The sequence below is a fragment of the Anolis sagrei genome, chromosome 5 (assembly GCF_037176765.1).
Source record: "Anolis sagrei isolate rAnoSag1 chromosome 5, rAnoSag1.mat, whole genome shotgun sequence".
NCBI classification, from domain to species: domain Eukaryota; kingdom Metazoa; phylum Chordata; class Lepidosauria; order Squamata; family Dactyloidae; genus Anolis; species Anolis sagrei.
In genome coordinates, this window is record NC_090025.1 from 180,895,887 (window position 1) to 180,908,976 (window position 13,090).

Below are 13,090 nucleotides of genomic sequence, written 5' to 3' on the forward strand. Positions count from 1 at the left end.
ACTGCAAGATGTGAATTAAAGAGGGGGAGGCAGAGGGAGAGTGTGATTTGAGTGATAAAAGCATTCATAAAACCGGCCCATTCACAGGTGATTAAAGCTTTTATGTAGCATTTTAATTAAAAACTCAAGAGCAAGTTTAGCACTGCATTGGGAGAAGGCCATTAAAGTGCAGTATACACAAGCTTTGATCAGAATGACAAATTCCGGGGCAGTACAAGACGAAGGCTCCCCAAAAGACCATTGGCTTTTGGACTCCCCGCCCCCGTTCCTTCTCATTCTTGTTTCCTTGAAGACAGGGGCATAAAAGCCCTGACTTTGTCTCTTAAGACATGAGATACACAGTTTGCTTGCAGAAGAAAGCTCGGCTGTCTGCTTCAATTGTCTAAAGCTTTTCCAGTTGAGTTTCTCTTCAAGCTTCTGGTCTACCAGAAGCATGAAGAGTTAAATCTGTCTTAAGCAAAACTTTCCATATATTTGATATTTCTCATGTTTCATGTTTTCTTTCCTTTGTGGTAGAGAAAAATGAAGCTGAAGGATGTCTGTGCTTACGGTGTAAGCCGAACACTGTCGTGCATCTGGATTGTTCTGGCCTAATATGTCTATTCTCAACATAAATATACTTTTATTGGAGTTCTTCATGCCTCTTCTCTGATGTCTGCATATAGCACTACTGTAATAGTGCTATCCGATTCCTGAGAGTTTTCTGTTGATTTTATTTTACTGTCAGATTCCTGAGGATTGTACTGTATATACTCACGTATAAGTCTAGAAACTTTAGTAAAAAATGTATAAAAAGCTGGGTTGACTTATGCATGGGTCAATGTAAGTAATGTATTAGAAACAGAATCATCCCTGAATCAGGTGGTGAAAGGTTAGAGTTTTGTCTGTTGTGGGAGAACCTAAAAGAAGCACCAGTGCCCTCCACTCTGCTTCTTGCCTTTTTGAATGCCTGAACAGGAAAATAGCAGTGGCCAGGGGTGGCTGGGGCCCTGAGGCAATGGTAGTGCTTTCACTTTTCTATAGAATGACCTCTGACTTATCGAGAGCTCATATTAAAATCCATAATTTTGGCCCCCATACCGGCTCTTATACATAACTTATACACAAATATATATAGCTGCTTCTAAATATTATGAATTGTTATTATAAACGGCAAAGGACATGCCCTTGGATAATCTCTGTCTTTTAAAACTTTCACAGAATCATAGAATCAAAGAGTTGGAAGAGACCTCATGGGCCATCCAGTCCAACCCCCTGCCAAGAAGCAGGAATATTGCATTCAAATCACCCCTGACAGATGGCCGTCCAGCCTCTGTTTAAAAGCTTCCAAAGAAGGAGCCTCCACCACACTCCGAGGCAGAGAGTTCCACTGCTGAACAGATCTCATAGTCAGGAAGTACTTCCTCATGTTCAGATGCATTCTCCTCTCTTGTGGTTTAAAGCCATTGTTCCGCATCCTAGTCTCCAAGGAAGCAGAAAACAAGCTTGCTCCCTCCTCCCTGTGGCTTCCTCTCACATATTTATACATGGCTATCATATCTCCTCTCAGCCTTCTCTTCTTCAGGCTAAACATGCCCAGCTCCTTAAGCCGCTCCTCATAGGGCTTGTTCTCCAGACCCTTGATCATGTTAGTCGCCCTCCTCTGGACACATTCCAGCTTGCCAATATCTCTCTTGAATTGTGGTGCCCAGAATTGGACACAATATTCTAGTTGTGGTCTAACCAAAGCAGAATAGAGGCGTAGCATTACTTCCCTGGACCTAGAATGTTTTAAATGTTCTGGCATGGAGAATCTGTTACCAGCTTTGGACTAACAGTTTACTTCCAGGCACTCTTCAAACATATGCCCTTGAAAAGCTATATGGAACTGAATGGTGAATAGATTTGCTGCCATGCTCTGAAGTTCTTTAGGTAAACAAAATAAAAAGGATGAATCTGTATTTATGTTGCACTAGAGCCCTGAAACACCTTTTCACCCTAAACCACATTCTGTCCAGGTAATCCAGTGAGTAAAAGTTTATTAAAAGAAGAGTATATAACGATAAGCAAATTCAAAAGAAAGAACCAAAGTTCACAAGGTTATTTCCATGAAAGCCAGGAGTCCAAAAATCCATTCAAATACATTCTCCAAAATCAATTCTCAGATATATCCAAAGACAAGATAGCATGAATCCAAGGCAGGCAAACTATCCCCCGGATGAACTAGAAAAAAGAACAACTTGGAACCTTGATTACATGAATTCCAACAACATAGGCCCCAAAAATTGAGAGCTTTTAATCCCAATGCAGCATTGCTCTCAAAAAGATTTTACCAGCAGGAACCACTTTAAAAATCCTCGATCCTTCCCATAGCATCATTTCGCGCACACCTGCTTTTCCTCTCTTTATCTCTAATTCTCTGGGCAAAGCGAGTCTGTAGTTGCTGCATATTTTGTCTCCTCAATTCCAAGTGCCTTGACCTAGGCAAACATTTGTCCCACATTTCTCTCAGCCTGCACTTCTGGCAGGATCCCATGAGAACTGATATTGCAGTGGTTCTCAACCTTCCTAATGCCGCGACCCCTTAGTACAGGTCCTCATGTTGTGGTGACCCCCAACCATAACGTTATTTTCATTGCTACTTCATAACTGTAATTATTCTACAGTTATGAATTGTAATGTAAATATCTGATATGCAGGATGTATATTCAGTCACTGTACCAAATTTGGCACAAATACCCAATATGCCCAAATCTGAATACTGGTAGGGTTGGCGGTGATTGATTTTGTCATTTGGTAATGCTGGAGTTGCTGGGATTTATAGTTCACCTAAAATCAGAGAGCCTTCTGAACTCCACCAATGATGGAATTGAATCAAACTTGGCACACAGAATTCCCATGACCAAGAGAAAACACTGGGAAGGTCTGGTGGACGTTGTCATTGAGTTTTTGGAGTTGTAGTTCACCTACATCCAGAGAACTGTGGACTCAAGCAGTGATGGATCTGGATCAAACTTGGCACAAATACTCAATATGCCCAAATGTGAACACTGCTAAAGTTTGGAGAAAATAGACCTTGCCATTTGGGAGTTGTAATTGTTGGGATTTATAGTTCACCCACAGTGAACCCCACCAACGATAGAATTGGACCAAACTTTCCACACAGAACCCCCATGACCAACAGAAAATACTATGTTTTCTGATGGTCTTGGCGACCCCTCTGGCACCCCCTCGCGACCCCCACAGGGGTCCCGACCCCCAGGTTGAGAAACACTGTGATATTGCCTTCTCCAGTCTCTTGGGAACTTCCAGGAGATTCCGAAACAAAATTTTCTAGGCCATTTCTATTCTCCTCTGGGCCCTTTGAATCTTTCCTAGCATCCCTTTCCTCCTCTTCAGAGTACTCAGAATCAGACCAGGCTACAACACTTTAAACAAAACTGTATGTTCACATGACTTCATATGTTTATTCTACCTGGGGTCCCAAATGAGCTGTTCTATTTGAGAAGATGTTAGCTTCACATCCTATTAAAATGTAGTGCGTAAGTTCTGTATCTGCAAGGAATATGGAAACATAGCCAAGTTTACAGTAAGGACTGCAGATGTGCTAACATGAAAGTAACATCAAAGGAAAAATTGCAATGAAGAGAGCAACCTTAAATGGAGGTTTTGTGGGGTAGTGAATAGGATTATGAATGCCACTTTTAAAATCAACATGGGGTCTTCAGATATGTTGGACGACTGTCTCACTTATGCACACTCAGAATACTTATAATATCTGGGAGGCACTAGATTGGAGAAGGCAGCTGTGATAAACAGAGTGCACTGGTGAGAAAGAGGAAACGCCCTATGAAAGTTAGAAGTTCAAGGCTCTTCTTCTTGGAAGATTTCAATCTCAGTAGTTCTTAGTTTGTGGTCTGTGGACTCCAGTAGAGCTGCAATGTCCTTACAGGGATTTTATGAAGGCTAGAAGAAATTTTATGAGCTTTTGCAATTAAAATAGTAAGAATGAACAAATGAATAAAAGGAAGGGAGGGAGGGAGGAAGATGGCAAACATGGAAGGAAGGACTATTTGTAGACAAATGGATAGCTAATATATATTGATCTAAAAAAGCAGTTCTTTGCCATTAAAGCCCCGTCTATACTGCTCTATATCCCAGGATCTGACCCTAGATTAACTGCTTTATACTGGATTATATGAGTCTCCACTGCCAGGTAATGTGGGATAAGCAGATAATCTGGGATCAGATCCTGGGATATAGGGGCGGTGTGGGAGAGGCCTAAGAGACATCATTTGCACAAAGTTTCATTACAAAATTTTAAACTGTTCTAAAGTTACAAACGTAACTGTTTGGTAGCAAAGACGACTTGCTCCGTCTACATAGGGAAGTTGCAAGTGATTGGCACTGAGACTGAGACAAAGCATTTCCTGCCATCTTCAAAGTTGCACCAAACTCTAGTTGTCCCACCACATTTTCAGAATGTTTGTTGCTTCCTAAAATTTTGTACCTGTGCCAAGAATATTCATGAAGAAATTTATGTATAAAAGGAATAACATGGGAAGAGAGAGTTGGAGTCAGTCAGTGTGAGTGAATGTTTGGAATGATAACAGACTCTGGAATGATAACTTTCCTTCGATGTCTTCAAGGAAAAGTATTTGGTTATTGTTGAATAAAAGTGACTTTTTGTTGTTATTGCAGTGAATTTTTGTCCCAACAAGACTCTGGATGTTGCTTCATACTTGGGTACAGCTTTTGGCTCTGTGGGAGTTAACCTGGTGTGGGATGATGGAATAAAAGTGTGTCATGAACTGACCCATTTCTTTTCCAGTTCCTGCAAAGTTTGGCCCTACTTACACCGAGGCCAATGACTGTCCCATTGCAAGATGAATTTCCACTTCCAAGTATTTCTGTACAATTTTTGATGGAAAACAGAGTTATTTGTTTTCCTTTCAGGCAGAGTAAGAATCTCTAATTCTTCTCGATATTGCCGAGGAATGCTTGACATGCCTTAGTTGCAGGGTGCCAGTTTAAACAACTGATGCTCAAGTGGGGATTTATTTCAGTTTTCAAATGCAGAGGAAGAGTGATGTAGGGGAGAATGAGAGAGACTCAAAACATCTTTTTGTCATCTTCTTTGTGGTTGTTTGCTTGTAAGAATTCATGCAATTTCAGCAATATGTTTTATCTTGTATAGACTACTGCAATGTCCTCTACGTGAGGTTGCCTTTAAAGACTGCTTGGAAGCTTCAAATGGTCCAGCGGGCGGCAGCCAGTTTACTAATGGGAGCAGCGCTCAGGGAGCATACAACTCCACTGTTGCACCCCAGTTTGCTACTGAGCACAATTCAAAGTGCTGTCTTTGGCCTATAAAGCCCTAAATGGTTCCGGCCCAGCTTCCCTGTCTGAACGTATCTCTCCTTATGAACCATCCAAGAATTTGAGATTGTCTGGGGAGGCCCTGCTCTCATTCCCACCTTAATCGCAGGCGCGCTTGGTGGAGATGAGAGACAGGGCCTTCTCAGTGGTGGCCCCTCAGCTGTGGAACTCCCTTCCCAAGGATATTAGATCGGCCCCCTCCCTCCTGACCTTTCGGAAAAGAGTAAAAACCTGGCTCTTTGAGCAAGCGTTTGGAAATGCAATGTAATTAGATAAACACAGTATGATGATATAAGAAATTTGGAATGGCTTAGACCAGGGGTCCACAAACTTTTTAAACAGAGGGCCAGGTCATAGTCCCTCAAACTGTTGGAGGGCTGGATTATAATTTGGAAAAAAAAAGAATTCCTATGCACACTGCACATATTTTATTTGTAGTGCAAAAAACACTCAAAAACAATACAATAATTTAAATTAAGAACAGTTTTAACAAATATAAACTTATTAGTATTTCAATGGGAAGTGTAGACCTGCTTTTGGCTGATGAGATAGGATTGTTGTTGTTATTGTATGCTTTCAAGTCATTTCAGATTTAGGTTGATCCTGAGTGAGGGCGGGTAAATGACCTTGGAGGGCCGTATCTGGCCTCCGGGCCTTAGTTTGAGGACTCCTGGCTGAGACGATGTAAATGGAGAAGGAGTTGAACTGGAAGACGTGGACTATATAATTTTAATTGGTTTTATTTGAATTTTTTATTGTGTAATATTAAATGTTACAATATAAAATGTATGTATCTATGTTGGGGCATCTAATTGTTGCCAGTCTGTACTGCCCTGAGTCGCCTTCAGGCTGAAATGAGCAGGATAAAAAGGCAGTAAATAAATGAATAAATACTTCAATAAAGATTATTTAAATAAATAAATAAATAAATAAATAAATAATACCCACTTATCCAGTAAGCAGGACAAAGCTTTGAGTGATTAACTGCACCCTCCCGGTGAGACCTTATGAATCCAAACAGAGCCATGGACTGGGCATATCACAGATAGCGATGTATCAATGTATCCAGCATGTATTTTGCTCTTATTTGTTCCATGTCCTTCACAGTGCTCTTTGCAAACTTTTTCCCCATGCTACTGGATTTTTAACTAGAAGATAGCTTGACAACAGTTCATGTTACCACTATGGCCCCTTCTACACTGCCATATAGTCCAGATTATCAAATTATAATCCACATGATCTGCTTTGAACTGGATTATCTGAATCTACACTGCCATATAATCCACTTCAAAACAGATAATCTGTATTTTATATGGCATTGAAGAAGGGGTCTCATGCCCCCCTAGTGGTGCAGCGGGTTAAACTGCTGAGCTGCTCAACCTGCTGACTGAAAGGTTAGTGGTTCAAATCCAGGGAGCGGGGTGAGCTCCTGTTGCTAGCCCCAGCTTCTGCCAATGCAGCAGTTCGAAAACATGCAAATGTGTGTAGATCAATAGGCACAGCCTTGGCAGGAAGGTAACAATGCTCCATGCAGTCATCCTGGCCACATGACCTTAGAGGTGTCTATGGAAAATGCCAGCTCTTTGTCCTGGAAATGGAGATGAGCACCACCTTCCGAGTCGGACACAACTAGGCTTAATGTCAGGGGAAGCCTTTACCTTTTAGAAGGGGTCTCAGTCTCCCCCAATGTGCAGCTCTGGTAACATTATATAATGAACATAGTGTGCTGACATTCATTAAAATCACAGGTTTAGTTGAGCAGGACCAGTTCTCCATGGTTACACATGAATTCTTTTCAGGCATTCATTAATTTTGAGTGAAAATATTCCATGTATAGGGTGTGTGATTATGTAAGTAGACATTATGGCAGCAGGCTCCCCACTTCTCGCTTCCAACCGATGCACGTTAAATGAATATTTCTAACTGATCTGACTTGGCAGGAACCTTTTCAATGAATTCTCTTCTATCCCACTTTTTTAGATACAGTGAACACTTGATAGCTGATAGGAATGGATTTGAGTCCCTCGGCGATACCAACATCTATGGATGCTGGTTAAATCACATTATATATTATGCTTCAATAAAATGCCCTTTATATAAAATGGCCAAATTAACATTTGATTTCTGGATTTTTTTTCCTAGTTGAGTCATTGGATGCAGAATCCTTGGATACAAAGGGCTGACTTCACCTTTAAAACAGCCAGTTTCTATCATCTCCTCTCACTTCCCCCTTTATTTCGCCAAAAGCCCTTAAAAACAGGGGGGAAAGTAAAATAACTTACCTGCTTACCATTAAAGTGCTGCCGGCACTCTCCTGGCACATAGGAATGATGTGCCATGAGAAAAGGGGGGGGGGAGGGGAGGAAACTTGCTTCTAATCCCTCCTTCTCCTGGTGCATCATTCCTACACACCAGGAGAGGGCTGGCAGCACTTTAATGTTGGCCAGGTAAGTTATTTTACCCCCCCCCCCTGCTTTTAAAGGGTTTTGGGGAGAGGGGTAGGGGCTGTCTCCCTGTCCTCCCGGAAGGTTCTGGGAAGGCATGTGGAACCCCTCCCCATAAAAGTACACACTTTCTGGGTAGGGGTGTAGACTAGAACCTGAGCGGAATTGCATTTTTGATTACACTCGAATTAAAGGGCTGTGTAGAGCCACCTCTAGATTATCTGCTTATCCCAGATTATTTGGCGATGTAGACTCATACAATCAAGTTCAAAGCAGATAATCTGGGATTATCTGTTGTATATACAGGGCAGCGTAGATCCAGCCTGAGATAGCAATACCTTTGCTTTTGGATCATGTAGTGCAGGGGTCCTCAAACTTTTTAAACAGAGGGCCAGGTCACAGTCCCTCAAACTGTTGGAGGGCCAGATTATAATTTGAAATTTTTTTTTAATGAATTCCTATGCACACATCTTATTTGTAGTGCAAAGAACACTTAAAAACAATACAATAATTAAAATGAAGAACAATTTTAACAAATATAAGTTTGTTAGTATTTCAAAGGGAAGTGTGGGCCTGCTTTTGGCTGATGAGATAGGATTGTTGTGTGCTTTCAAGTAGTTTCAGACTTAGGTTGACCCTGAGCGAGGGCTGGGTAAATGACCTTGGAGGGCCGTATCCGGCCCCCGGGCCTTAGTTTGAGGACCCCTGATGTAGTGTATCCATATGTGGTTTTCTGCACCAAATGATTAAAAACATGGCATTAAATTACCATCAAACTATAAGGCATAAACAAATTCTGTGTTTAGACTGGGACCTTATTATGGAGGTACATGCAAAAGCAGATATGACAGAATCTGAACTTTCTGTTCCTGAGTATTTCCAACACCCAGCCTGTATTCTGGTCCAATCTTCTTGCAGGGCTGTGCTCCACGATTAAGGAATGCTGAATGTATGTCCCTCCTCCATTCCACAGCAGAGGGACAATCCTCTGCAAACAACATACATACATACCTATAAATAATCAAGAGATAAAAGGGAATTGATTCCCCGTTGTCTTTGTCCCAGTGCAGCGTGCTGCAGTCCCAATTTCCTTTTTCTTTTTACTGTTTTCTTCACTACCAATGCCTAAACTTGGACTCAAGGGCTGGAAATTTTGTGGGAAGGCGGGGGCAGCAGGGAGAGTGCAGAGTCTGGGCTAGAATTCCAGAGGAAGTCGAGGGCCTCCAGTTTTGCACAGGAAGCAATCTTGGAGCAGACCTTAAATGCCAGATTCCAGGCAGAGTTTAACTAACCACTGACAGCTCTGTAAACAAAGCAGGGACAAAAAGAGAACAGCTTTCCCTTTTCTGGTAGTCATTTAAAGTCTGAGGGCCTGCAGGAGAAATTCTCCTATATTTGTCTCGATAGGATATAAACCAAAGGCCGAAAGACCTTGCATATGAAGGAAGCTATAAGGGGAGGAAATATTTCATGGAGTAAAACCTCAAGGAGAAGAAGGTAGGTACAGATTTAAACTGTGGACTCTGCAGTGTAGGAATCAAGCCCCCTCCCAAAGAAACGTCAGCTTGACTTTATAGAGGAGGATTTATTGCAAAATTGCTTTCGACTGGGTGGTATTTTGAATGTCAGTTTCTGCCTCTTTTCATTCTCTCCTTCCTTTGCTTTCTCCCACCCAAAATCTCTCTTTTTAGTTTTGGGGCTAACAAGGCAAAACACTCACCAAGTTCGAGATAATATTTTGCCAGTATTTTTTTAAATGCAGAGTCTCCTCTTTTTTTTGTAAGTCTGCAATGGTACAGTCATGATGTTAAGAATTACTTGACCTCACTGACAGTTCCCGTCACCAAAGTAATGTTCAGAAATATGTATACTTTTTGCATTCTTATACTCAGCATGCACTTAATGATTATATATTTATGCATTGATTTCCTTTAGCAAAAAATTCAATACATTATTGAAAGTCATTTTTAAAGCCACCCGTCTGCACTTATAAAATATTCGAGTTTAGCTTTAAAGCACAATGCCTTAATTTGCAGTTAGGGAGATGGAGTCCAAAATCGGTTGTATATATCTTACTCTCTGCGTGAGGAAATCTAAGTACTCTGTTACTTCTAGAGAATTCATTTTATTAGGAGATCTGAATTTGAGGACTGATTTTAAGAGTTAATTTGTTTCCCTGTTCACTGGAGACACCTTTCATAGACTTGTCTAGTTCTAACTCATTTCCCATTCTCCTTGTCTGCCTTTTCTTGTTTTAGGAATTCAGTCTGATTTGGGGCTTTCACCAAGTCTGAATATACACCATGGATGACTTTGAACGTCGCAGAGAACTCAGGAGGCAGAAACGAGAAGAGATGCGCCAAGAAACAGAGAGGTAATAAATACCAACATTTTTATTTGGAAGTGTCGCCTATGGTTTTATTTTAAAATTTATTTTAAATTGCCATTGTCCTTGAGTTTTCCATTGGTTGATCATAGGCATGTGATTTAGCAGACTCTGCTGGCAAGATATTTTGCACTGATTATTGTAAACGTCATTTGCCGAAATATTTTGCACTGATTATTGTAAATGTCATTTGCAGAATTCTGGGGATTGTAGTTCAATGAGACTGCTAAAGGCTCCTCCCTAAACTACAAACCCCAGAATACTGCAGGAGGAAGAAACTGGATTTCAACTGGATTTTTTCCTCTAGTGTGATGATGCAAATGAATTACTGAAAGGGAGGGGGATACAGAAAAGAGAAATAAATCTGGTGTTTATAGGCCTTATTAAGGGGAGAGCAGGAGGAGCTGAAAATAGCCATATTTAAAGTGTCTAATTACTGTCTTGTAGGCGCAGTTGTGTTGGAAGAGCTTACAAGGAAATTATAGGGTGTTTGAATAGAAGCTCTTTGGGAACATTTTTAATGTGTTCTAATGGCATATTTTGTAACAGCAAATAGCATTAGGTATTATTAGTGGATATAATTTTTAATTTTAGTGTAGTCCTTTCAGCCTGAATTCTATGGAATTACTGCTTGCTTGCTCTTACTTGCTTCATATTACATTGGTGGAAAGGGCAGCAAAATTGGGTTCTGAAATATTTATACCAAGGATAGGCACCTGATGGGCTGCCATCTGGTGCCAGCAGAGTACCTAATCCATAGGAAGCCTTCCAAAGTAGGGGCTGCCAGCACTTGCCCATGACCTGAGACCCAGGCAGAAGGTTCTTGTGTGTGTGTTTGTATATGTATATGCCTTTCAGTTGCATGGAAACCCCATTAATTTTGCAAGGTTTATTTTATTAAAAAAAAATGCAAGGATTGTTTTATACTCTGAAGTACAGCCTTCAGCACCTAGTATTCCTTGGTCCTCTCCCTTCCACTGCTGACCTTGCTCAACTTCCAAGATCACATGGAATCTGGTGCCTTTACTGTATTTTCATGGCAAAAGACTTTCCCCCATTTCTTTAATACATGTTGAGTATCCCTTATCCAAAATGTTTGTGACTGGAAGTGTTCCTTATTTCAGATTTTGAAGTAGAATACATTTTTAAAATAGCCTCCGTACCTCATTTATTTGCTATTTGTGTTGTGTGTAAGAAGTGAGGCTGAAGAGAGACTGAGGATCTGGCACCCATTTTCTTGTTTGTGACAACGGCAGTCTCATTCTTGCTTGTTCCTCAGTCCTCAAATTTTCAGTCTCTCTCTTTTTACTGCCAAATTCTTGCATCCTCCTTTGAGTTTGTAGCTGCTGCACTTCTAATTTGTCTTTCACATCCTTAGCCCCTCTGCAGGCTCACATCAGTGCAAGGCTGCAGAGAGACTGAGAATCTGAGAGAAAAACTAGCACAGTGGTTCTCAACCTGTGGGTGCCCAGATGTTTTGGCCTTCAACTCTCAGAAATCCTAACAGCTGGTAAAGTGGCTGGGATTTTTGAGAGTTGTAGGCCCAGGGACATACCCAGAGAGGGGGTTTCGGGGGGGGGGGGGAGGAGGAGGAGTTAAGGGTTGAACCCCCCCAAAACCCTCGTTTACTCATGAATTTTAACTAGTTAATCAATTTATGCGTAAATCAGGTTTTTGACACATTTCAGGGCAGAGTTGAACTTTTAACCTCTCCCCCCCCCCCCCCGCTACGGCCCTGTGTAGGCCAAAATACCTGTGGACCCACAGGGTGAGAACCACTGAACTAGCAGAAGCCCACAACCACTTCCACTTGTTCAGTTTTTGGAAGGTTTTGAATTTCTGGATGAGGGAGGTTCATCCTGTACTGGGAAGAGCAAATGAAGTTATGCCGGAGTTATATCTTTTGCACAGGTGCCAAGAAGATGCCAAATGAGTTAATGGAGCCATTTGTCTCTGCCTGTGAATGCTAAGCCAATGAAGGAAGCAAAGGCACCTTGCCTTTGAGTCTTTGTTCAGGGCAACATATAGCTTTTGTATGATTTGACACTTGGGTATTTTATGTTCTGCAGCCTAAGTTTTGGAAAGTTGGATATGTCACCTTTGTCAGTTTCCTCAGATTCGTTGAAAGGATGTGACCAAGCTCCTAGCTGAGACAAGTCTATTGTTGTTGTGGTGGTGTGCCTTTAAGTTGTTTCTGATTTATGGCAACTCAAAGGCAAACTTATGGATTTTTGTGGCAGGGTTTGTTAAGAGAGAGCTTCCCCTGAGAGTGACCCACTGTGTTTCCTTGCCCAAGTATGGATTTGAAGTCTGGTATCTCAGAGCCCTGGTTCAATACTCATAGAATCATAGCATTGGAAGAGACCACAAGACCCATCCACTCAAATTCCTTGCTATGCAGGAACACACAATCATGCCACAGTGCTTTGACATCAATGTGTGCATGGATATAAAGCAGTGATGCCTATAAGCCAGTGGTTCTCAACCTGTGGGTCCCCAGATGTTTTGGGTTTTAACTCCCAGAAATCCTAACAGCTGGTAAAATGGCTGGAATTTCGGGGAATTGTAGGCCAAAATATCTGGAGAACTACAGGTTGAGAACCACTGCTATCAGGTAATGGTAGGTTGATGTGTTTCAGGTAAGGTGCTCTTTGTGTGATCCCTACTCACTCAAGTTCCCCTTTGCAGTTGTCGTTTCAATCTTTTCCTCTTGACCCAATTGGCACCATACCCCATAGACAGAATGTGTGTGTGTGAAAGAAATAGAGATAAAAACAGATCAAGGCAAATATACATTACCCCTTCTTCTCACTTCTTTCTCTTCTTGGTCTCTTGGAGAGCACAGATGATGTGACTACAGTGGCACAGTGGAAGATCAGGATAATCAACAGGTTCTGGTTTT

General features: G+C 41.5%; 1 protein-coding gene across 7 annotated transcripts in view; it reads left to right on the forward strand.

Moving 5' to 3' along the window:
• The window catches only part of CALD1 (caldesmon 1), a 216,700-nt gene that overhangs the window by 93,551 nt on the left and 110,059 nt on the right, over positions 1-13,090 (forward strand). For 6 of the 7 annotated variants that reach the window (XM_060776650.2, XM_067469293.1, XM_067469294.1 and 3 more), the window contains exon 3: positions 10,061-10,176. In XM_060776650.2, the coding sequence (XP_060632633.2) occupies positions 10,106-10,176 (71 nt within the window). In that variant the 5' untranslated portion in view covers positions 10,061-10,105. Of the gene's footprint in view, positions 1-9,033; positions 9,300-10,060; positions 10,177-13,090 lie in introns of those variants that run through there. The other variant, XM_060776649.2, reaches the window with a different exon arrangement.